Source organism: Dipteris shenzhenensis, chromosome 17 (assembly GCF_047967505.1).
Source record: "Dipteris shenzhenensis isolate YYH24624 ecotype China chromosome 17, Dip_SZ_1.0, whole genome shotgun sequence".
NCBI lineage: Eukaryota > Viridiplantae > Streptophyta > Polypodiopsida > Gleicheniales > Dipteridaceae > Dipteris > Dipteris shenzhenensis.
In genome coordinates, this window is record NC_141612.1 from 34,845,947 (window position 1) to 34,868,533 (window position 22,587).

At 49.0% G+C, this 22,587-nt stretch overlaps 1 protein-coding gene across 1 annotated transcript in view; it reads right to left on the minus strand.

Moving 5' to 3' along the window:
* The window catches only part of LOC147892033 (Transducin/WD40 repeat-like superfamily protein), a 128,934-nt gene that overhangs the window by 44,691 nt on the left and 61,656 nt on the right, over positions 1 to 22,587 (minus strand). The window contains exons 12-14 of the mRNA XM_087387872.1: positions 1,411 to 1,766; positions 875 to 1,196; positions 41 to 246 (exon numbers count right to left, since the gene is read on the minus strand). Coding sequence (XP_087243998.1) covers positions 41 to 246; positions 875 to 1,196; positions 1,411 to 1,766 — 884 coding nt within the window. The remainder of the gene's footprint in view (positions 1 to 40; positions 247 to 874; positions 1,197 to 1,410; positions 1,767 to 22,587) is intronic.

Sequence of the window (22,587 nt, forward strand, 5' to 3'; positions counted from 1 at the left end):
TTATCTCCAAAAAAAAAATCCATACAGAAGTTGCTAATACCTGTACAGCTGGAAGTTTGAGGGTGTTTCCCCTTTAGCCCCAAGCAAACCTCCATCTTCCAAGCTGGAAAATGTGGGAGCAACCCCTGAGAGTGAAGCAGCCTGGGCAGCTGAGGCTGCTGAGGCTGCTGCTGCATTTGAGAAACTCATGCGACGTGGAAATTTGTAGGCTACCCCCAAGAGGGCACCTCCTTGAAGACCAATCACCTGCATCAACAAAAATGCATACCTCTTTTCATATCTTCTTGGACAAAAAACATGCAAGAAAACATCTTTCTCGTTTGTGCATACTTTGGGCACACTAAATATATAACTTCAAATCTCCAAGAGATAACTTTGGCAATAGACAAAGTTGGACAAACAGATATATAGATGCTCTGGCATGCACAATGATTTACCTTGCATATGATATGACACTACAATCATTATGCGAATCTCTATTGCTCTCATTTAGAACAAAAGTAAACTCTCTTACAAAGGATCAGTCCTAAAGGACTGATCACTTTGACATACAGTATCTTAGTAGGATATTGAAGATAAAAACGTTGAATGATGTTACAATTCTCCAAAAACATATGCATGCAAAAACTTAAACGACTGTTAAAGTGACCATAAAATCGTTCAAACAATAAGCTGTGACTCCCCTGACAGCTACCATCCTCATGCTTGATTTTATGTACATATAGTCTCATGCTTGATTTTACGTACATATAGTTGCAGAAATGGACAGCGTGTTTTCATGCTTGAAAGGCAGTGACACTTGTTTTCAAGGAAAGGAAACCCTTTGAAGATTCCAATGGAAAGTAAGACAAGCGAAGACATCTGAGAACATTACCGGTTCAACCCTTCCTTCAATTGCTCTAGTTAGCTGGTTTGCACTCCCATCATCTAAGATTATCCGCACTTGTACTGTGGCTGAAGCAGCTGCAGTTGCGGCTGCTGCAGCTGCTGCTGCAGCGTGAGCAGCTGCTTCTTTTGCTTTTTTACCCTTTGTCAACTGGGGCAATCTAGGAACAATGGTTGTTTCAAGTAGAGCATAACGTTCCTTACAAGAATCCCATGCAAAATGTCTTGCAGATCCAGAATCGATTACAGACCAATCAGACACCCTATACACTGTAAAATGTGGCACATCCGGCCATACCACAGCCACATGTCTGTAAAAGCAATTTCAATATATTAAATATGACAATCATAGTTGAGAATGAATATTCTGACACAGCTCAACTTTTCCTGATTACAATGATCAGAAATTTTGATGAAAGCAGGCAGAAATTTCCTTCAAAGAAGCTGAATGACAGCACATACAAACAATTTGTCAAACTTTTCCAGTCGTGGAGACAAGTGTCTGAAGTTAATTGAATGACATACTTTCCCGATTTGCTGACAGAGAGAATAGAGTATACATCGTGAAGCACATTGGACACACGCTTTTTCGTCTGCTTCACTTGTAGTTGTGATGCTTCAGCAGAATCATGTCGAGGACGCATGGTGTCTGCTACTGAACCAGTGCTTCCAAAAGCTAAAGGTGTGGAAAGCTGAAAAGAAAGTAGCCTTATCTCCTTTTCAACAATAAAAGCTGCAGTATGCTCCTTGCTTCCTGATGGAGTTGGAAGTGCGACAGCTGCCGGAAGAGCCTTCGCATCAAATTCACTGAGGATAACACCCAAGTTTGTTCCTGTTGCAACAAGATGTGGCTGCAGGGGATGAACTGCCATACAGTAACACTACATCACCCCAAAATGCAAAACTAAAATCAGTTCACAGCTTAATCAGACATGGCAGAAATAAAGCACAAAAATGAAGCTTACTATTTGGGTGGCAGTGTTACAAAGATAAGATTTCAAATGTGACAAGCCTATTGCAGAACAACAACAAAAGGTGAACAGATCAACCAAACAGTTGCCTTTAACCTATTTGAGGCTTGAGCAGCAGTTCAACAATGCTTATGCATCCAACAAAACAAAGGAAGGGGAAAAGAACTTAGAATCCCTTATTCAAAGAAATTGTCTGATGTAGGGAAAGTCAAGAGAGTATATGTGTGAAGCAAAGTGAGAACAAGATTTTATCAATTATAGCTTCATAAATCCAGGAAACAATCACCCTTTAATGAAAGAAGTGAGAAAGCAAGGTATTGCTGTCAAAGAAGTTCAAAATGAAAAGAGACACACGGAGTTCAACATACGAGTTCAGCTGACCACCCTGTTTTTTGATTAGTTTCCTTCCTCACTCACGCATCCTCTAGTACAATAATGGAGCATAACATGACAAGAAAACTGTCTCAAAAGTACATAGAATTTTACTTGAAGGGAACACACATGCACACACGGACACACACACTTTTTTTTCGAGGTGAAATCGTCATCATATTACAAAAAACAGTCCCAAAGAGAGGGACAACCAGCTACAAACATCAGACGATGTCATTATATGACAAGAAGTCAGGATGATCTAGGTCTCACATGTAGACAATCATAAAACGATTGCCGTAAGGATGCATGGAAGAACTCATATCTGGCAAGAGAGGGATCACCAAAGGACCGATGATTGCGGTCCTTCCATAGGGTCCACAGTGCCCAATAACGAACCCAATAGAAAAGAAGATCGTATCCCTGCCTCATAGGATGAAAACCAAACAGCAAAAATTCTTGCCAAAGGAAGCACTGGGGAAACGAGCCTGAAGCTGCTCCTGTAGCAAAAGTAAGAAATCATGAGACGCTGGGCAATGCCAAAACAGATGAGGCATAGACTCCCGTATAGACAGGCATGGTCGACGAGCTAAGATTTGTCCTAAGGGAAGAACACCAAGCATAACCCGCCATAGGAAGAACTGTTGCCAAAGAGGTAGTTTGGAAGCCCAAATGTGCTGCAATCTTTTACGCCACCACCGAGAGGTGCATGGCATAGACCAAATGTGATTGACATGAAGAGGAAACCCAAGGAGGAGGCAGCAAAATCTTATACAAAGGTGCAACTGTGATATCAGCTAGCGGTAGCACTTGGCACACACGATCATCCAATTGAAGGACCCAGTCTTTGAGGCGGTCAAGAATCTCAAGACGAGGTACTGGCTGAAAATCATGGAGCATCTGTGACAATAGATACGATATAGACCTATAATGCAGTCCCAAAGCATACTTTCTGACAACCACATGAAAGAGATGACCATACCAGCTGCATCAAACATATTATCCACACGACGAATACCTTTGGACCAAAATAAGAGCAGTAAGGTTCATGTGGAGCCAAAGGAGGCATGCATGCATTTGACCAATGAAGACTCTCAGCACACAAGGAGTTACCTGCAAAAGTGTCCCTGCCATTCCATTTTAAATGGGAGAGGACGACAAATACCTTTGGACCAAAATAAGAGCAGTAAGGTTCATGTGGAGCCAAAGGAGGCATGCATGCATTTGACCAATGAAGACTCTCAGCACACAAGGAGTTACCTGCAAAAGTGTCCCTGCCATTCCATTTTAAATGGGAGAGGATGTGCTTCCAATCAGCAATCAAACGAGAGACAAAAGGGAATCCCTTTACTCTGCCATAAATGTGACCTAGAAGAAAGTCCCATTGAGTGGGCTGCCAGTGACCAAAAGCTGGAGCAGACAAGTGCAAAATCAAATATCACATCATAAAATTCCATGGCTGATCACCCAGCATGAACTGCAGCATTTATTTTTCCCGTATGAGCTAAAACATGCATGTGAATAATGAGGATATTCAGTCCCCCATGCATTTTAAGCATGCAAACGTGATCCACTGAAAGCAGCCTAAGGGCGTTCCGGCAAAAGCATGACCACAAGAAGAGCTCCATGATAGTAGACATAAAACAGAAGATGTCTTGCTTGGCAAACATCATCAAAGGCAAATAAAATTGGATGAAGGCAACCAGAATCGATTGAACTATGAGATTAGCGGGCATGCAACCAATTTCTTCTTAAGCATGTCAAGCACCCAGTCCATTTGCTGATCGCGAGTAACTGTCCACCCCAAAGGGTAACCAAGATGCCGTACTAGCTGCATGGGTAAAACAATGTCCCCCGGCCCCAAGCTTTCTCATGGAGAGACCAGTTTGGATTTCTGCAAATTGGCATGCAGACCAACAGCTAGACCAAATAACAATAAAGCATGCATGAGGCATGAAAGATCCTTTCCCAGACTAACACATTGAAGGAGTTCCTACTGAGCTGACATTACATCCTGTGAGGGAGAATCAACCTACCCCAAATGTTGAGCAAAGTGAGAAACACAAGCCTCAACAGGTTGTGCTCCGAATTGTCCAAGAACCATCACAAATTTTTAACACGGCAAATATTGGCAGATTGTCTCTTAAATGCAAGTTTTTAAAAAACTTCATTGAGGAGCAGCCCTTGTCATTGAAATACCTCTGTCTGGGCCTGGTTTCCCACTTCTAAACCTTCCTGTGCTCATTGCATTGAAGAAAGTGTGTAGCCTGACACAAGCAAGCAGCCTCACCTTGAGTTAATTCCCGAAAATAACTAACTTCTGTCAATTCTTGGCTGGTGCCTTTAGCTTTAGCAACATACTCCCTAAGAGTACACATATCAGATTATGGCATCTGAGAGTACGCATAAAATTCTTGCCATAATCACGAATAGCATGTTGCATGCGGGTGCAAAAGCTGTCCATGCACAATCAACATCAATGTGACAATGTGTCCAAAGAGGACACACACACACAATATATCTGGACATGCGTATCTGTATTTGCATGCCCATGTGTAAAAATCTCACTCTTGTATGCACAATCCAAAGGGGCACCAAAAGAAAAGAAAAAAGTAAAACGGCTAAATGTAGAGTGTACTCAAACACAACCAAGGTTCATTCCCAAGCATTATCATATATCAAGAGCTTGCATTTTATAAACTCTGTATATGCAGAGTATAAACAAGTTCTATTATATAGTAGACGATAGCTACATTAAGGTGTTACTATAAATATAAAGTATCCATATCCCTTCACCAACAATGATAGGTGATCTTAAAAAGTGTCTCAAACTTTCAATTGTTATAGATCCAAGCTCTTCTATGGAAGCTTGAGTTTAAAAACCAAAATATGCTCAATGCGTTCAGAATAAATGATGACTCTAAGAAACGATCCTTAAAATTGCACTATAAGCATTGACATGAGAGGAAGCACAGATGGAAATAGGAGACTCACGACAAGGCTGGCAACACAGTCATTTCAACGTAACAACCAGGTAAACCATAGCGCATCACTCTTACCTCACTACACAGCACGTATACATAGTTCTAGCTGCATATCACAGCCTCCTAGGTCCACAGATAAGGTTCATCCTGGCAAAAATAAGCTTGTGTGTCATCTACAATCTCATGCTCTTAAAGAAGAAAGAAGAAACAGGGATGAAGTGGATGCGGGAGATAATTGTCGTACCACTAATAACAATTTATACCTACAGGAAGATTCACTCTTGCCTCATATTAAGTCACCTAAAGGCAGCCTAAGACTTCTTATTTCTCCAAGTTGGTAAGACCGATAATTGCCCTAACAAAGAAGAAATAGCAACAAAGTGGATAATTGCCGTAACAAAGAAGCAAAGAAGAAACAGCAATGAAGTGTTTCACACATTTAGAAAACTTACCAGTAGTCGGTAAGTTGGAAATGTTAAGGTCTTCCCACATTTAAAGAGAAGGGAGATGAGTTGAAAGGGGCATATAGTTTCCATCCTCCAAAAAGAAAAAAACTTCAATGCAGCCCCCCCCTCTCCCTCGCCTTTGCTTCCCTCCTTCCATCAACACTCACTCTCATAAGTATACATGCATGCATATATGTATATACAATTATAATTGCATAGAGGAACATCCATAAAACTTCTATATGAAAATCACAATCTTGAGAAACAAAAGTGACAATATAGTCAAGATATACTATCCGTTCATTCAACACGGCATGCCCAAATGATGACGTGGCATGTAGGGCTCTAGATATGCAATTTGTGATGTGGCAATCAGCCACATGGCAAGCAACACATGAAGTGGAGAGACGGCCACGTGTCAATCAGCTACCAATGCAGCAATCACCTAACACAAGTCATCCATGTGGCAAGTTGGCTGTTGGTTGGCCTATGTAGAACCACCTTCCCCTACAGATCTAGGCCCTTCATGGCCTATATAAGGGAGAGTTGCACTCTCCTCTCCACGGCATCTATTCTCAAGAACACACCTGCACTGGAGCTTAGGGGCAGCAGTCCCACAGGTGGATCTTTTCAGAGGCTCCCCTCATGGAGAAGGGCTCACCCTAATAAGGAGTCTTCACAGAGTTTGGCAATGCTTGTCCACACAACTCATTCAGGCCAGCCCGTGCTGCCGCAAGGAGTTCGGGCAGTAGCCCCTCTTCTGGCACCCGGTGGTTTGAGATCAGTAGGGTTATATGTTGGGATAGTGGACACACATTCGTTGGGCACAGTGCAATAGTGGCCCAACAACTTCTTTAGGGACAGGGGGCTGCCTCCCGACCGAAGCCAAGGCACGAGCGAGAGCCCTCTCTCATCTAAGGGGGGCAAGTATTCAAATGCTAGAGATTCACTCTATGAGCCTAGAGTCTTAGTGGGAGGCTTTACACAAAGCCTCAGCCCCTCAACGTTGGTATGAGCAATTTTCTAGAACGGGGCTGCCCCTTAGGATCCAATTTTTGCATAGACCCCTCGGATCCTTTTGTTCAGACAATACAGAGTGGGGCTCAGAGGCCTTCTTCAGTGTGAGATAGGTGGGAGCCCACAGTTGAAGGGGCCTTGGATATGCTTGAGTGGCAGAGGATTAGTATAGTAGGCCGTTTGGACAAGGACTGAACCATTTACCCAATTCTAGTCTCAGCAAGGTAGGGGTCGCGGTGGCATCTTCCACTGTGAAAGGGCCGGCCTCTTTGTAAGGTACAATGGGATCCGGGAGAGTGGTTTTGGACTTCATGTGTAAGGGCACTCGGAGTTGGTAGAGGAGGTGCCCCTCTTCTCCTCCACAACACACAAAGGTCGGCGCCTTCAGCTGGAGGTTGCACCCTGGACTCCCTCAAGAGAGTTGCGTTGGGTAGAGTAGCAAGTTCCCCAGGAGTTTCTCTCTAGATTTTGGTCACGATTATGGACCAGCCATAGGCCATAGAAGATTTCGTACTTCTTCTAGTTGGTGGACCCATGGAGGTTTGCCCATTGGTCCATGGCTGGAGGAGATATGCATAGATGGTAGATGCCTCCACTGCGCTAGAGCTATGGAGACGGTCCCGCATTGTCTTTGATTTGGATGGGATCTCTCTGGATTGTCACCAAGATACAGAGGTGCAGCGGGACTTGACTGACAAAGGGGGATCATGAGAATCCAACCTCTCCACCTTCCAGGACTCAAGATCAATAGGTCTTTTGGATAAAGGCATAGGAGGTGATGCCTTCCTCCTGGCAGTGCCCTATGCCATTGCCAGAGGACAACTTATGGGAGACAATGTCTAGCATCACTGCCTGGAACATCTCGGTTGCCTGCTGCAGTTTTGTGATGGGAGGCACAAGGTCCCCCGGTAGCCACCCCACTTGCCATCTGGCAAGATATTATCTACACCCTGTGCACCATATGGGAGCGGGGAACGTTAGGATCTCAGATGGCCACTGAGAGGCGGGCATCTGTTGGCTTGCATGTGTCTTCGATGTATACTCATAGCGAGGTATTCATTGGATGTACAGTCCACCACCCTAGTTGCTAGCCCTTGTTTCACAAATTCCCAACGCAGTGAGCTAAGTTTTTTTCTAGCATTTCTTCCACAATCCGCACCCCATGCTTTGGTTGTTTTTCAAGCATTAATAGAAAGTACTTTTCTTTTCTTTTTCGTCGCCGGGGGGATGTTGTGAGAAGTGCAGCGGAAATGAACGGGAGAGAGAGAAAGAAAGAAAGAAAGAAACTATTATTATCGTCCTCTGGGGGCCTAAAATCGACCCATGGGACCCAATGGAATGTTACAAAAAGTCTCCTTCTTTGAAGAAGGGTGGAGTGGACAGCTAGCATGTTGCTACCTGTGTAATACATTGGTCACGGTATGCAAGGACCTTGGTAATGTAATTGCCCAAGGCTGCGAGGTGAGGATGGGAAAGCAAGCTCTCCAAACTGTTGTGATGCTACGAGACATTGCTGAAATCTTCTCTTAGATACTCATATCATGGACATGTCAAAAGAACATGTGCCTCATTTTCCACTTCATCTAAGTTGCATAGCTGGCAGAGTCTTTGTTCCCTTGATACTCCTTCCCATGCTTTTTTCTCCACTTCTAGGGAGTGTGATCGAGTTCGGATGATTGCGATGCTTCTTCTTGCCCTGAGAGAGATAGGTGTGCATATATATTTGTGTGCTTTGTTCTCTTTTGGAGAGTATGTGGTCCAATAGTTGGGGTTGATATTCTCACAATAATATTCATATTTGGTCCTTTTCTTCGCTGATTGCCATTTACTGTGTAGTGCTTCTAAAAGGGCTGTAGAAAATGTCCTTTTCTCCTCTTCCCTTGGCATTGCATCTAGGTAAGAAGCAACTTCCCATCTTTGGGACCAGCCTTTAATGTCATACCCCCATCCAGATGATAGCATCTTGCTCTTGTTTGTTTTTTGAGGTCTCTTGCTTGCCTCCCATGCTCTCTTTGGTAGCCTATGTGTTTGCATATCTTGAATCCTCTTTATATATTTGAAGACTCTTTCCAGTGCTCTCAGCTCAATGGGTCTGCAACCAGTTTCAAGAAGCATGATTGAGTATGGTGTGGTGGACTTAATTCCTAAATGCCTTTTGAGAAATGACTTCTGCAATTTCTCAATGTCATTCCATTTTGATGCTGAAATGCTGCCTCCCCATACCTCCACACCGTAAAGCACTGTTTGAATGACATACGCATCAAATAGCACACGCCTAATATCCCATCTCGTGGTGTCATTGTTTCTGCAGTCATTTTCAAAGCGGTAGTACTTACCCCATCCTGCATCAATCCTCCTCTGAACACAATCTCCCCATCTATGGTTAGATGGTACATCTATCCCCAAGTATTTGAAAGTTTGTACCCTCTCGATTTCCTTCTTATCATACATAATGCTTGGGATGTTGGCTGGCTGTATTGTCTTTATTACCATCATTTTGGTCTTATTGACATCAACTGTTAGACCACTCTCCATGCAAAATTTATGGAGGGTGTGCATCATCCGCTGCATATTCTCTGCTGTGTAAGAGAAGAAGACCACATCATCTGCATAAAGCAATAGTAGAATGGTATATCCACATATTTGGGGACTCGTTGGCTGCTCTCCCTGTAGCATCATATGAATTAACTCTTCCAGCTTGTCTATGCATAGACCAAACAATGTTGGGCATAATGGGCAGCCTTGTTTGACTCCCATGTTACTATAAAATGTGGCTGACAGCCCATTATTCCCTTTTAGTTGACATGCTACTTTCTCATACATTCTGAAGATTGCCATTCTCAGATGATCAGGCATTTCTAAATGCACCAATCTTTCCCACAAATGGTTCCTGGGGACAGTGTCAAATGCTTTTGTAAAATCAATAAAGCAGCAAAAAAGGAGCTGTCCTCTTAGCCTGCTTTCTTCCATTAGTACCCTCAAAGTAATAAAATGATCAGTTGTACTGTGTGTAGGAATATAAAAGGAAGAACTAGAAACTAGAAAACTAGAAGTAAAATAAGAACAAGATTGAAAGACAGACAAAGAGTTACCTTGTAGATGAGTGTAGACAAGACACAAGCTAGATAGATAGATTGCAATGATGTGACCCATGAATATATGGGCCAAAGTACAAGACATAAAGCAAGAGTGCTTATGGGATAATTGTAGAGGTGCCACATGGCACACACTCAAGACACAAAGACTAGACTAGACTTAGACAAATGTAGACTAGGGAAATAGTACACTTAGTGTGCACTTATCTCCAACACCCTCCTTAAGTGGACACTAAGTAAGATAGAAAGACAAGACTAGAAGACAGACATAAAGACTGATAGACTGAGAGACAAGATAGAAGACATGACAGACAAAGATCCTGAGACACCCCTCCTCAAGTGATATCCTCATATGGGTCCACAAGGGTAGGGACAAGATGGATCTAAAACAAAACACTGTCAGATTGATAGACAAATAGACAGGCAGACAAGACTAGATAGACAGAAGACTGACTGTAGACAAACAGAAAGACCAAGACACTAGAACCCCTTGACCTACATCATTCGTAGTCAAAGTGGTAGACAAGAAATAGAAGTAATCAGAAAGCCCACTTCTCATCATATGAGGAAGGAACAGCAGGAGATCTGCTGATGGAGATGTTGCAGCAACATGGGCTGAGGTAGATGCAGGGGCTGATGTAGAGGGTTTGGAGTAGCAGTCCCTCTCCCGGTGATTATCACGGCCACAAATGGTGCATGGATGAGCCTTGAAACAGTCCTTCTCCATATGATTAGTTTTGCCACAATGGGTGCAAGGCTTTCTTACCTTAGAACTTCCTTTCTTTGCTAAAAATGCAGTGTCAGTTACCTTTCGTTGTTGAGTTCTTTCTTCCTCTTGGAGAGCATTGATGATACCTTCAAGAGAAGGATTATTGTGATACTTGAAGGTAGTGACAAGAGTAGCATAGGTGTCAGGTAAGCTTTTGAGAAGCACAACAATAGCAATATCTTTGGAGATGGGAGACTTTACTGATGCAAGCTGAACCATAAGACTGCGAAGATAATTGACATGAGAGGCTATAGTAGCTCCTTCCTGCATATGTAGATCAAAGAATGAGATCATAAGTGCAATCTTAGAGTTTTTAGATCGGGGTCCAAAAAGGGTATCCAAAGTGATCCATGCTTCAGGAGCAGACTGTATGTCAGAGATGTGATGAATGTAATCATCTCCAAGACCGAGCAAGATGATAGCATAGGCTTTGTCGTTCTTGGCAGTGACAACTTGCTCAATGTCGGGATCTTCGGGAGCAGCACAGTGAACAATGTCCCAAAGACCTTCTTTCATAAGATGGCACTTAATTTTGATTTGCCAAGTATGAAAGTTGGACCCATTGAATTTGTCGATAGATATGAGAGAATGAGTAGAAGAGGCCATGTGGGAAGGTCTTACCTCTTGCTAAGATGCAAGGGCAGTGTCTATTCCCTTACAATATTGCAGAAATAAATGAAAGGAGAGATCCAAGAAGCCGGTTCTCTCACCACTTTGTCAAGGCCATAGCATGTGACAGCCCATCGAAGCAGGAGGAACCAGCAAAAAAAGGACTGCCCATCAAACTAAAAGAGGCAATGCACAGTACCTTAATCCCAGGCAGAGGCAGAGGCGCAAAAAGGGACGCGGTCCAGGAGGTGTAGGCAGCGCGAGCTCCAAAGTAATGCCGTAGGGAAGACGTGGGCAGCTCTCAGGCGATCTCCGTGCAGTCACGAACAGATGGCGCAGATCTCCATGAAGATGGCGCAGATCACGAACAGTAGCTGGAGAGGTGCGGCCTGTGCAGGTACAGATTCCGTACAATCGTACGGACTGTACGGACAGTCTTGGCTGTACTTCGAGTTGATGCAGGTGCAGGAGCGACAACAGGAGCGGGAGCTACAGCAGGGCCAAGGGCTGATGGGCGCAGATCTGGAGCGGAACTGCGCAGCAATGGCGCGCAGATCTGACGCGCGGATCTGGCAGAGATGGTGCGCAGCAGATCTCGCAGCGCAATGGCGTGTTGTGGTGGCGCAGATCTGGTAGAGAGATGGCGGGGCAGAAAGAGGTGGGCAGATCTGCAGTGGCAACCTGAACAGGAACGGCAGCAGCGTGGAGAAGACGGGCAGAAGATGGAGATGGCGACCAGCTGAGCGGACCAAAAATCTGAGAAGAGGCGGCTATGGCTACAGCAAACTAAGGGGAGAGAAGAGGGATCTACATGGCTCTGATACCATGTAGGAATATAAAAGGAAGAACTAGAAACTAGAAAACTAGAAGTAAAATAAGAACAAGATTGAAAGACAGACAAAGAGTTACCTTGTAGATGAGTGTAGACAAGACACAAGCTAGATAGATAGATTGCAATGATGTGACCCATGAATATATGGGCCAAAGTACAAGACATAAAGCAAGAGTGCTTATGGGATAATTGTAGAGGTGCCACATGGCACACACTCAAAACACAAAGACTAGACTAGACTTAGACAAATGTAACTAGGGAAATAGTACACTTAGTGTGCACTTATCTCCAACACTGTGGTTCTTCCTGAAGCCTGCCTATCCAATGGCTCTTTTTCTATTCAGCTCGGCCCATAGACTCAGCTCATTTTCGATAATTGTGCTGAAGAGCTTTGCCATAATGGATCCTACCATGATAGTCCTGTAATTGGTGAGCTGACTGCGATCTCCCCCTTTAAAGATGGGTTTTATCCAATTATCTTGCCAATCTGGTGGGAAACCATGTTTAATTGCATCATTAAGCAAGTGGGCTAAGCACCCTCTTGTATAATCCTTTGTCCACTTGATCATCTCAGTATGAAAATGTAGAGTGTCTAGTGCTTTCCCATTGGCCATTTTTTTAAGACCTTCATTTACAGCATCTATAGTGAAAATGTCTGGACCGTTGTAGAAGAACCTCTCAACAACCATAGGTGGGGCATTTGGGTGCATGTATAATTGCTTCACATATTGAAGCATTTCCTCTACTGTAAAATCTCCCAGAACATCCTTTTTTCTTCCCTTTGTTTTCCTCCAAGTGCCTTTCGGGTTCTTTGCAAACTCTATGGCATCTTCCCATTCTTTATCCACCAAGTATTTCCTTCTCTTCCTCCGGTTAAGGGCATGAAAGAACCTTTCAGCTTCTCTACGTTCACTCCCATTTGGCATATGTTTTATCTTCAGTCTGGTGCTCTTACATTCTTTATCGAACCACCGATTACATGGTAGCCCTTTTGTACATGTTCTCTTATTTTTTCTCTGCCCCAAAACTGTTTGTACAGTAGAGAATAATGCTTCCCTCATTCTATTCCAATCTAGCATGCATGTGTTCTTGAGCAATGTATCTACAGCCTCTTCATAATATTCCCTTTTGTCTGTGTCCATGCGTAGGGACCAGTTTTCTGCTGTGGCTGTTTTAACTTCTGCCAAATGGGGTATGTGCATCTCGACGTAGAGAGGGGTATGATCCGATTCAGGCTTTTTTTAGCCTATCTTGTAACATGCTACTAGATGTATTGTATCTGTGGAAACTAGAACATAGTCCACCACACTTTGTCCTCCACTAGCTGGGAAACAGGTCGGGACCTTTGTATGTGGAAATAAGGATGTTCCATTTAACACAATCATTTGAAGGCCATTGATCAAACTCATAAGTGCTTCCCCGTGTGCATTAGTCTCCTTATCTTGAGAGCATCGATGCCAACTAGTGTCTATTTCAATCTCTTCCTCTTTATTGTATTCATGTCCTGTCAATGACTGAATTTGGGCATTTCCAATTCGTGCATTCATGTCTCCCATTATTATTACTCGTCCCTTGGAGCTGAAGTGGGCCACATCTGAGCATAGATCTCCAAATGGGTCTGAGGCATCTTTACCATATCATGGATAGTATGGGGATTCCCGATGTGGGATGTAGCATCCCACAATGTATAATGGCATTGGCTTCATCTCTATCTTTATCCATATGTATCTTTTGTAAGGATCATCCTTGCATAAACTAACAAAGTCTTGTAAACATTCCTTGTACATGCATGCAATCCCTCCTTGCCCACGAGTGCCTGCTCGTGTTTGCCATAGTGAATGTACCATGTATCCTTGAACTGCTGGTAATCTTTGCACGTCTCTTTCCCATGTTTCTGCTAAAAAAACTATCTCTGCATCATCTAACACATCATTGAGACCAGAGCCTTTATGCCATGGGAAACCCCTACAGTTCCAGAACATTATTTTAAGCATTGTTTGGGTCCCATGGGCTGCGTGTCCCTAGAGAGTCTTAGCTTCCTCTACCTCTTGCTCCTTTGTACGTGCTTCATAAAATTTGCGTCTCTCTGCCTGTTGTTTAGGTGTCCTATCCTCAGTGACAAAAAAAGAGGTCCCTCTTAGGTATATCCTACTGCTGTCGAGCATCCTTAAGCTCCTGCGAGCTTCCCCTCCCCCCCTCGCCGTTAGCCCCTACCTCCCCCCTCGCTCCCCCCCCCTCGCCGCGACCACCTCCACCCCTCCCGTCCGCCCTCGACCCCCGTCCCCTCTCCTCCCCCCCCGCCGGCACCCCGCTACCCCTCGCCTCACCTCCGCTCCAGCCGCCCCTCGCTCCATCCCGCCCCCTCGCTCCATCCCGCCCCCTTACCTCCGCTCCATCCCGCCCCTCGCCCCCGCTCCAACCCCCCCCCTCGCCGCCGCTCCAACCGCCCCCTCCGCTCCATCCCGCCTCGCCTCGCCTCGTCCCCCCCCCCCCCTTCTCTCCAGCCCGCCTCGCCCTCGCCCCGCCTCCGCTCCATTCCGCCCCTCGCTGCTCCCTCGCCATCCACCCCGCTCCAACCCGCCCCCTCGCTGCTCCTTCACCCCCTCGCTTCACCCGCCTCCGCCTCATTCCGCTCCCCCCGCCCCCCCGCTTCACCCCTCCACCCCCGCCATTCCAACTTCACCCCCCCCCGCCCTCCCGCCCCCTTCCGTACTCCCCGCATCCCGCAGCCTTCGCCCCGCCCTCCGCTTCGACCCCTCCGACCCTTCATTTCGCCTCGCCCGCCTCACCCCCAGGCTCCACCGCCGCTTCATCCCCTTCTTGGGTGACAGCCTGTTTTTCTTCATCGGAAGCTTGCAGTTAGTCTTGGCGGTATGGCGGCCCCCAGCCCGGATCTGGAGGCCCAGTCGGACCCTCCCTCTCCAGATGCCTACCGCGTTATCCTGACAGAGCAACAATCATCCCGTGTTCAGGAGGTAGCCAGTGACTTTGCTCGTACCTCTGTTTACGGTAGAGTCATTGGACACTCCCCCTCCAGGTCTACCATCAGGGACTGGCTCCAGTCCACTCTCTTGCTAGAGGATGGCCATATTGAGGAGGTGGCCCTTATGGGAAGGGGCATCTTCTGGCTCAAACTCTCCAGTGAGAAAGCTGCGAGCAATCTGATTGCCGGTTCCCCCACATCGATGGATGGGAAGATCATCATGATAGTCCCGTGGTACCGTGGTTTCAGCGCAGCGGATTTCGATACTCGGTTCCGTATACCTCGCCACCCAGTGACACTAGTTTTTCCAGGGCTTGCTACTGAGCTGCGGCCGATTGTCAGGGACTTGGGCTCCCATTTTGGCTGGGTTATGCACGACACCTTTGCCGACGCGGTGACCACGGCAGGAGCTCCCCGAGTCCGTGTGGCTGTGGCGGATCCTGCGACTCTCCCTGCAGTGATCGAGATCGTGACAGGTGCCGGCAGTATCACCCAGAGCATGATAGTCACCGGACAGCCAGGTCAGTGCATGCGGTGCCATGGCTTTGGGCACTTGGCGGCTGCTTGTCCACGCTTTGCCAGCTCGTCTCGACCCTCCCCGCCCCCGCCCCCTCCGCCCCCACCTCCCCCCCCGGACAGCCACGTCAGGAGGAGCCGAGGCAGTCGGAGCCTGGGCCAGAGGTAGTGGGCGGTTGGACCGAGGTTCGAAGGAAAAGAGGAAAGAATAAGAAGATTTCGGATAAAGGCAAGGAGGCAGAGGTCACCCTTCCTGCAGCAGCACTCCAAAGACCTGACAGGCAGATGCCCCAGGGACCTGGGAGAGCTTCTTCTTCGACGGCAGCCCGCCCTCCACAGCCTCAGATCCTCCTCTCTCCCACCCCCCCGCCTTCTCCCCAGTTTCCCCCCCCTTCGCCCGCCCCGCAGTTTCAGCCCCCGCCTCCTTTTCCTCAGTCCCCTCCCCCTCCCCCTCCCCCTCAGCCCCAGTTCCAGATGCATCCCCATCCCCCTCCCCCCCCTGCTCCCCTCGCCCCTCCTACAGAGTTAGCTGCACCGTCGCCTTCCCAGCCGAGTGCAGCCTCCGCTCCACCTCCTCCACCTTCTCCGCCAGTCGCCTCCGTGGAGCCCGAGTCGCCTATCCCGCAGCCTCCTCCCCCTCCCCCCCCGATTGCAGGACACCCGGAGTCTGTACCACCAGTGGAGCAGGTTTCCCTTCCCGCTAGCCCCTCAGTGGCAGACTCAGCTGGGTCTCAGCTCCAGGAGAGAGAGCTCCCTCCAGACTTTTACAGATCTGGCCCCTGGGACTACCTGGATGTGGCCGACCTTGGGACCTTCCCGGCTTGTCTCGACATTAGTATCTTCATGCTCCGCAAAGGGGCGGATGGGAAGATTGCTGCCTTGGCTCCCAGGGATGGCCCTAGCTTCGCCTTCACGTTCCTCAGCGATGGCACCGAGACCTGGACAGACGACTCGGTGTGGGAGGCTCTCAGAGAGCAGACACACGCCCAGATTTGCTCCTGGATAGGCCCGTCCGGTGGGCAGCTCCTCGAGACTCAGTGGTCCGAGGGCGATGTGCGCTTGCGGTGGCGTTGCGCTGCCAAACGTTTCCGATTGATCGTGATCCTCAGACCCCCCCTGGCATGGCCTCTTCCCCAGGATGTCAGAGCTTGGTCCCAACAGAAACTCCGAACCTTCTACGGGATGACCACTTCAGAGATCTCGAGCTGGCTCGAGAAAGCATTTGCTCATGGCACTAGAGGCCTCTCGCCATTGCTGAAGGTGTTGAAGAACGGGCAGGACGACCCCGTCTCCCCCTCCAAACCTTCTCACAAGCGGCAGCGCCTCCACTCCGATATGTCTGATTCTTCTTCGACTTCGACTGCGAGCAGACAGCTGTTCGCAGCCCCCCATCCCTCTCCATGAGCCTACACCTCGTATCCTGGAATGTGAACGGGTTTCACTCTTCGAGCACCCGTGGTCCCAGGAAGCTCATTTTGCGTCAGGAACTTCAGCCTGCAGTGATTGGTCGATTGGATGTACTGCTGCTCCAGGAGCACAAGCTTTCTGCGGCTCATGCCCGTAGCTGCGGGAAGGTTCTCCCTGGACGCTCCTACACTTATTGGGAGCCTTCGATCGGCGCACAGGGGAGGAGCGGGGGGGTCTGTACCTCCGTGTGCGAGCAGTTAGCTCAGTTAGTTTTCGGCCACGGCACGTTGATCCCAGGCCGAGCCCTTTGGGTAGGCCTGAATTTGGAGGGATCCAAGATAGGAATCCTCAACATTTATGCTCCCACAGACCTCCGATGCAGAGCCACCTTCTGGAGGACACTTACAGGGATTCTTCCAGACATGGATTCCTGGATTGTTGGAGGAGACTTCAACAACCTGGAGACCTTGGAGGACCAGCAGGGTAGAGATCCGGAGTTCACAGGTATGGCTCAGGCAGAGCAGTCAGCTTGGGACTCTTTCATCTTCGCGACAGGAGGGAGGGACAGTTGGAGAGACCCGTCCTTCCGGCGTTGGCACGGGAGCCTGGACTTCTCTTGGGGCTTCCGCAGGGAAGGAGGCAGACTCCTGGAGCGGCTTGATAGGTTTTATGTCAGTGATTGGGCCATCAGCAGAGGTGGCCAGGCGGGCATTGTTCCAGGGACGACACTCTCCGACCATGCGCCTGTGCTCCTTTCATTAGATTCGGCAGCCCAGACTCTCCCCCCCCGATCATGCAGGATTCCCGATTCCATCTTCTCGAGGGTGGACGTCCGTAGCAGCATTTGCAGTCTTTGGGACAGAGACTGGGGGGAGGGCGTGGATCTGGTAGACTCGGTCGCGCAGGCTCTGCAGGAGTCCAGCCAGATCTGCCAGCTCGCAGCCCTACAGGTTCGACAGGATTGGTGGGGCAGAGAGAGAGCTCTTCGGAGGGACCTCGCCTCCATTCAGCGACTTCAGCAGTCTTCCCCGGGCTCGGAGGAGCTTCGGATCCAGGCCCTTCGAGCCAGAGCCCTCTTGGAGGAGACCCTCCAGCGTCGCTCCGAATTCTCCTATCACGCCTCTCTCTCCTTCTGGGCCCGGAAGGGTGACCGGATGTGCAGGGAGTTCTTCAGGACACACGGCCAGAGAGCTGCAGGTGATCAGCTACGGAGTCTCAGGACAGCGGATGGTCACATTGTTACGGACCCGGGGGAGGTCCTGGGGTTGGCCACTGACTTCTACAGGACCCTCTTCCAGCAGGAGCCACTTGCCCCTCGTGCTAGTCGTGACCGTGAGGAGGTGTGGAGGCACATTCCATCCCTGGTCCAGCCTAGCATGCAGGCGACGTTGTTGGCGCCGTTCACCTCGGATGAGATGTTGGAGGCCTTGATGGCTATTGATGGGCAGAAATGCCCAGGTGAGGATGGGCTATCCCGAGCTTTCTTCACCTCCTTCTGGGACCAGATCCATCAGCCCCTCCTTGCAGCTCTGCAGGGGATTTTCAGCAGCGGTCAGATGCCAGAGAGCCTTTCCTCGGGACTGATTTGCCTCATCCCGAAGGGAGGAGATAGACAGGAGATCCGCCAGTGGCGTCCGATCACTCTCCTTACCACTGCCTACAAAATCCTCGCCAAGATGATCAGTGCCAGAGTTCGACCTCTACTTCCAGACCTCGTCCATGACACTCAGACAGGCTTTGTCCAGGATCGCAGTATCCTGGATAATGTCTTCACCTTTTCAGAGGCGGCGGAGTGGGCTCAGTACAGCGGATCACACCTTGCCATTTTACTTCTCGACTTCGAGAAGGCCTACGATCGCGTGGATTGGTCCTTTTTGGAGGGGACTCTGGAGCGGCTAGGTTTCCCGGCAGGCTGGATTCAGGGTATCTCAGCTTTGTACAGGACAGCGTCTAGCAGAGTCATCATTGGAGGCAGGATGGGTGAGCGATTCAGCTTGGAGAGATCAGTACGTCAGGGCTGTCCCCTGGCTCCTTATCTGTTTCTCTTCTTCGCCGAGGCCATGACTTACTACCTTCGGGCGAGGTCCACAGGGCTCAGGGGTGTTCGCCTTCCACTCCGGGAGGACACGGAGCTTCTGGACTCAGAGTACGCAGATGATACAGCCCTTTATGTCCAGGACGATGAGAGGATGCTAGAGAGGGTGCGGATGGCCCTGGAGGTTTTCTGCTCGGCCGCTGGTGCGAAAATCAACTGGAACAAATCAGTTGGTTTTCTCACAGACCCGGGGGCGTGTTCTCAGTGGGGGCGATTTCTGGGCTTCAGATGGATTCCACGTGGACAGACAGCTAGATACCTTGGCTTCCAGGTTGGCCTAGACATTACGCCAGCTCAGCAGTTTCTCCCGGTGCTAGATTCCATCCGACGGAAGCTGGCTTTCTGGAGCACTGCTAAGCTTTCCCTTGCAGGTCGTGCTTTAGTAGTTAACCAGGTCCTTCTAGCCACGGCTTGGTATGTGGCTTCCTGTTGGTGCTTCTCGAGATCCAGCGTGGCACAGCTCAGGAGGTTGGTTCGGAACTTTCTTTGGTCTGGGGAGGATGGGCATAGAGATACCAGAGCCAGGGTTGCTTGGCAGACAGTCATTCTTCCGCAGGCTGAGGGTGGTCTGGGGGTCATTGATCCAGAGCTTCAGAGTCAGGCCTTGTTAGGCAAGCTTATCATCCGCGGTTTGACCCCAGGGGGGCAGACGTGGAAGATGTTACTTCAGCAGGGAGTCGGCTCTTGTGTCCCGCGCCGAGGTGGAGAGTGGCTACCGTCCTTCAGGTGGATCTTCACTTCCGCCCCGCTCCCCACTCGTTCGTAGCCTCCTCATGGTTTGGAGGCGGCTCCGTCTCAGTCTCATTCAGTCCCAGCCCAGCTGTCAGGAGGAGATCGATCGCCAGCCGCTCGTCTGGAATGGGCAGGTCAGAGACGCCGAGGGCCTTCAGTTGGGGGAGAGATCACATATCAGGTGGGACGGCTGGATGAGGGGGCCAGCCCGGTCCCTTCGAGTTTGGAGGGATACGTACAGACATCTGGAGATGGCCGATCTTGCAGACGCAGCTGGAGGTGCACGCGGAGTCCAGGCGAGACGCACGGAGATCGACGGTGCGATCCCAGCCGCTTGGTTGGCTCCACCTGAGCCTCAGGTCCTCATGCCTGGAGACACCCACTGGCTGGGACAGTTCACCCCCCGTGGCATCCCACTGGTGGTCGCAGGACGTTTGGATGACTCCTCTATCGCCTTCTTCGCGGTTTCAGGGGATGGACGACTCAGGAGAGAGGATGCGCTCATCGACCCCCTACTCCCGTGGCAGAGGGTTAGGGTCGTAGGCCTTCTGGGGAAGGTCTGGCATACCGACCCTAGTATCGAGCAGGACCAGTTGCAGCTTTGGCGTCTTTGGCTCTGGGAGGGGCGGGCCTTGTCAGAGCTTGAGTGGGACCCAGGAGAGTGGTGGTGGCCAGAGATTGTGACAGGACAGGGGCCGACTTCCTTCTTCGCTTACAGCACGACTCTGGGCAGGCGAGTTCTCGGGAGGATGCAGAGCCGCCCCCCCACCCAGCGTCCTAGCTGGTACGCACAGGGTATTTCCAGGTTCTTTTTGCAGGCATTCTGGAAGGCCTTGTGGGAGAGCTGGCGGCCGCGGAAGATCTCATACTTCCTGTGGCTTCTTACCCACAAAGGTCTTCCAGTGGGGAGCTGGTTGAGGCAGATAGGCCAGGACGGTTGCTGTCAGATTTGCCATGCGGATGAGGAGTCACCAAAACACTGCCTGTGGAGATGCACGCGCGCCCAGGAAGTGTGGAGGTGGACTTTCGGGCTTCTTACTCGTGCAGCACCAGAGCTAGGAGTGATCACTTGGGGCGCGTTCTGTTGGTGCAGCACCGCACCTGGTCTTCATCACTTGTTCGAGGCATGCCAGCAGGACCCCACTTTCCTTATCACACAGGGGACGTGGGGGCCGCTCGAGGGTATCCCACAGCACCTAGCAGAGGCTGATACAGGAGTTCGGGAGAGGCAGCCAGTCTGGGAGATTATCAGCAGCATTACAGGATGGCACATCTGGACCTCGCGCTGCGCGCAGATCCTCGGTGGCACCTCCTTATCGACTGCCCAGATCATGGCGGAGATTTGGAGTGAGATTATTCATACCCTCAGAGGCCAGTGGGACCAGATTCAGGGAGACTCCCGGGCTGGTCAGGAGAAGCGGAGACGCTTCCTCCAGGCTTGGGACACACAGAGCCTCTTCTTCGAGCAGACTACGCAGGGCCTTCGGTGGCACTACTCACCACCCCGATGGCTGTTCATTCACACTCAGCATATCCCTCCGTGAGAGTATGATTTATTATGCTACCTTTTGGGCTGCGTCCGGTTTGTGAACGCAGCCCGTCAGCTATAAGCTGACCTCTTGTATCTTGTTCTCGAAGTAATATAATTAGCACTGTTTTTTCGGCAAAAAAAAAAATATATCCTACTGCTGTCCAGGATGATTGCTCTTTTCCTAGCATCCAACATCGTGCAAATGATAAACCGATGGTAATCTTTGTCTTCCTTTTTTTTTCCAACTCTGTGTGCCCCAAAAACTGTTACATCCTGCATCGCAAAATGTTCAGTAAAAAAATCTGTTACTTTCCTTGCCAAGGACAGTGGTGACTCGTCTTCTTGCTCGGGTATACCCTTTAGTACAATGTTCTGTGCCCTTCTTTCTCTGTCAAGAATTTCTTTTTCGTCCAGATCTCCCTCAGCTTGCCTATACTTCTTAGAAACCTCTATTACAGTTTCACTGGCAGTGGTATTCCCAGTTTTCACTGCATCTGCCCAACTAGTGGGCTGTTTGATAGATCCTTGCATGCATCGTGTCGCTTGGAATTCTTCTAGTGTCTGTTGTAGCTGATCTATTTTAGCTTGCTGCATAGTCACAGTCTGTTCAAGATTTGCATTCTTTTGTTCAATGTTTGCATTCTTGTATTCAAGCTCTTGGCACTTGAGAGCAAGGTTGCTTAGTTCCTGCTGTTGTTGGGCCATAGTTGCTTGCAAAGTAGCCAAAAATGTCCAAATGCTTCCTTGTGATGGAATGAGAGGGACTGCAATTTCATCTAATGCCAAAGGAATTACCTCTGTTGTTGGGGATTGTGGTACTGCTGCTGCATTCAGAGACTGCATTGTCTTTGTTAAGGCTGCATTCATTTTACCATTTTTTGGAACTGTTCCAGAGCTTCCCATTTGACTGGTTTTCAGAATGGGAGTGGAGTGAGACGAATGCCCACTGCGTAGTATTCTCCTGTTGAGGGCTGGAGATGCCAGATTGTAGAAAGAAATTGGTGACGCCTGGCAGAGAACTGCCCACAACTTCGCGTATAGAGCTCCAAATGGAGCAAGCTTAGGCTCAAACGAAGCCTCTATCTCATATCTATGGGACCCTAGACCTTAGAGAGAGAGAGAGAGAGAGAGAGAGAGAGCCCTCCAAAAGGATATCCAAGGCAATGAGTGAATGCTGCTCCACATGGCCTACTTGTGCTCTTCTCCCAGGTGGAGATATGCAGAGAGATAAGGTGGAGAGAGATTCTACAGAGGGAATAGAGAGAAGTCTCTGCATGGAGAAGGCCACATCGACAGAGGTCGATGACGGAGCTTGGAGGAGTAGCGCGCTTGAGCTCGCTGGC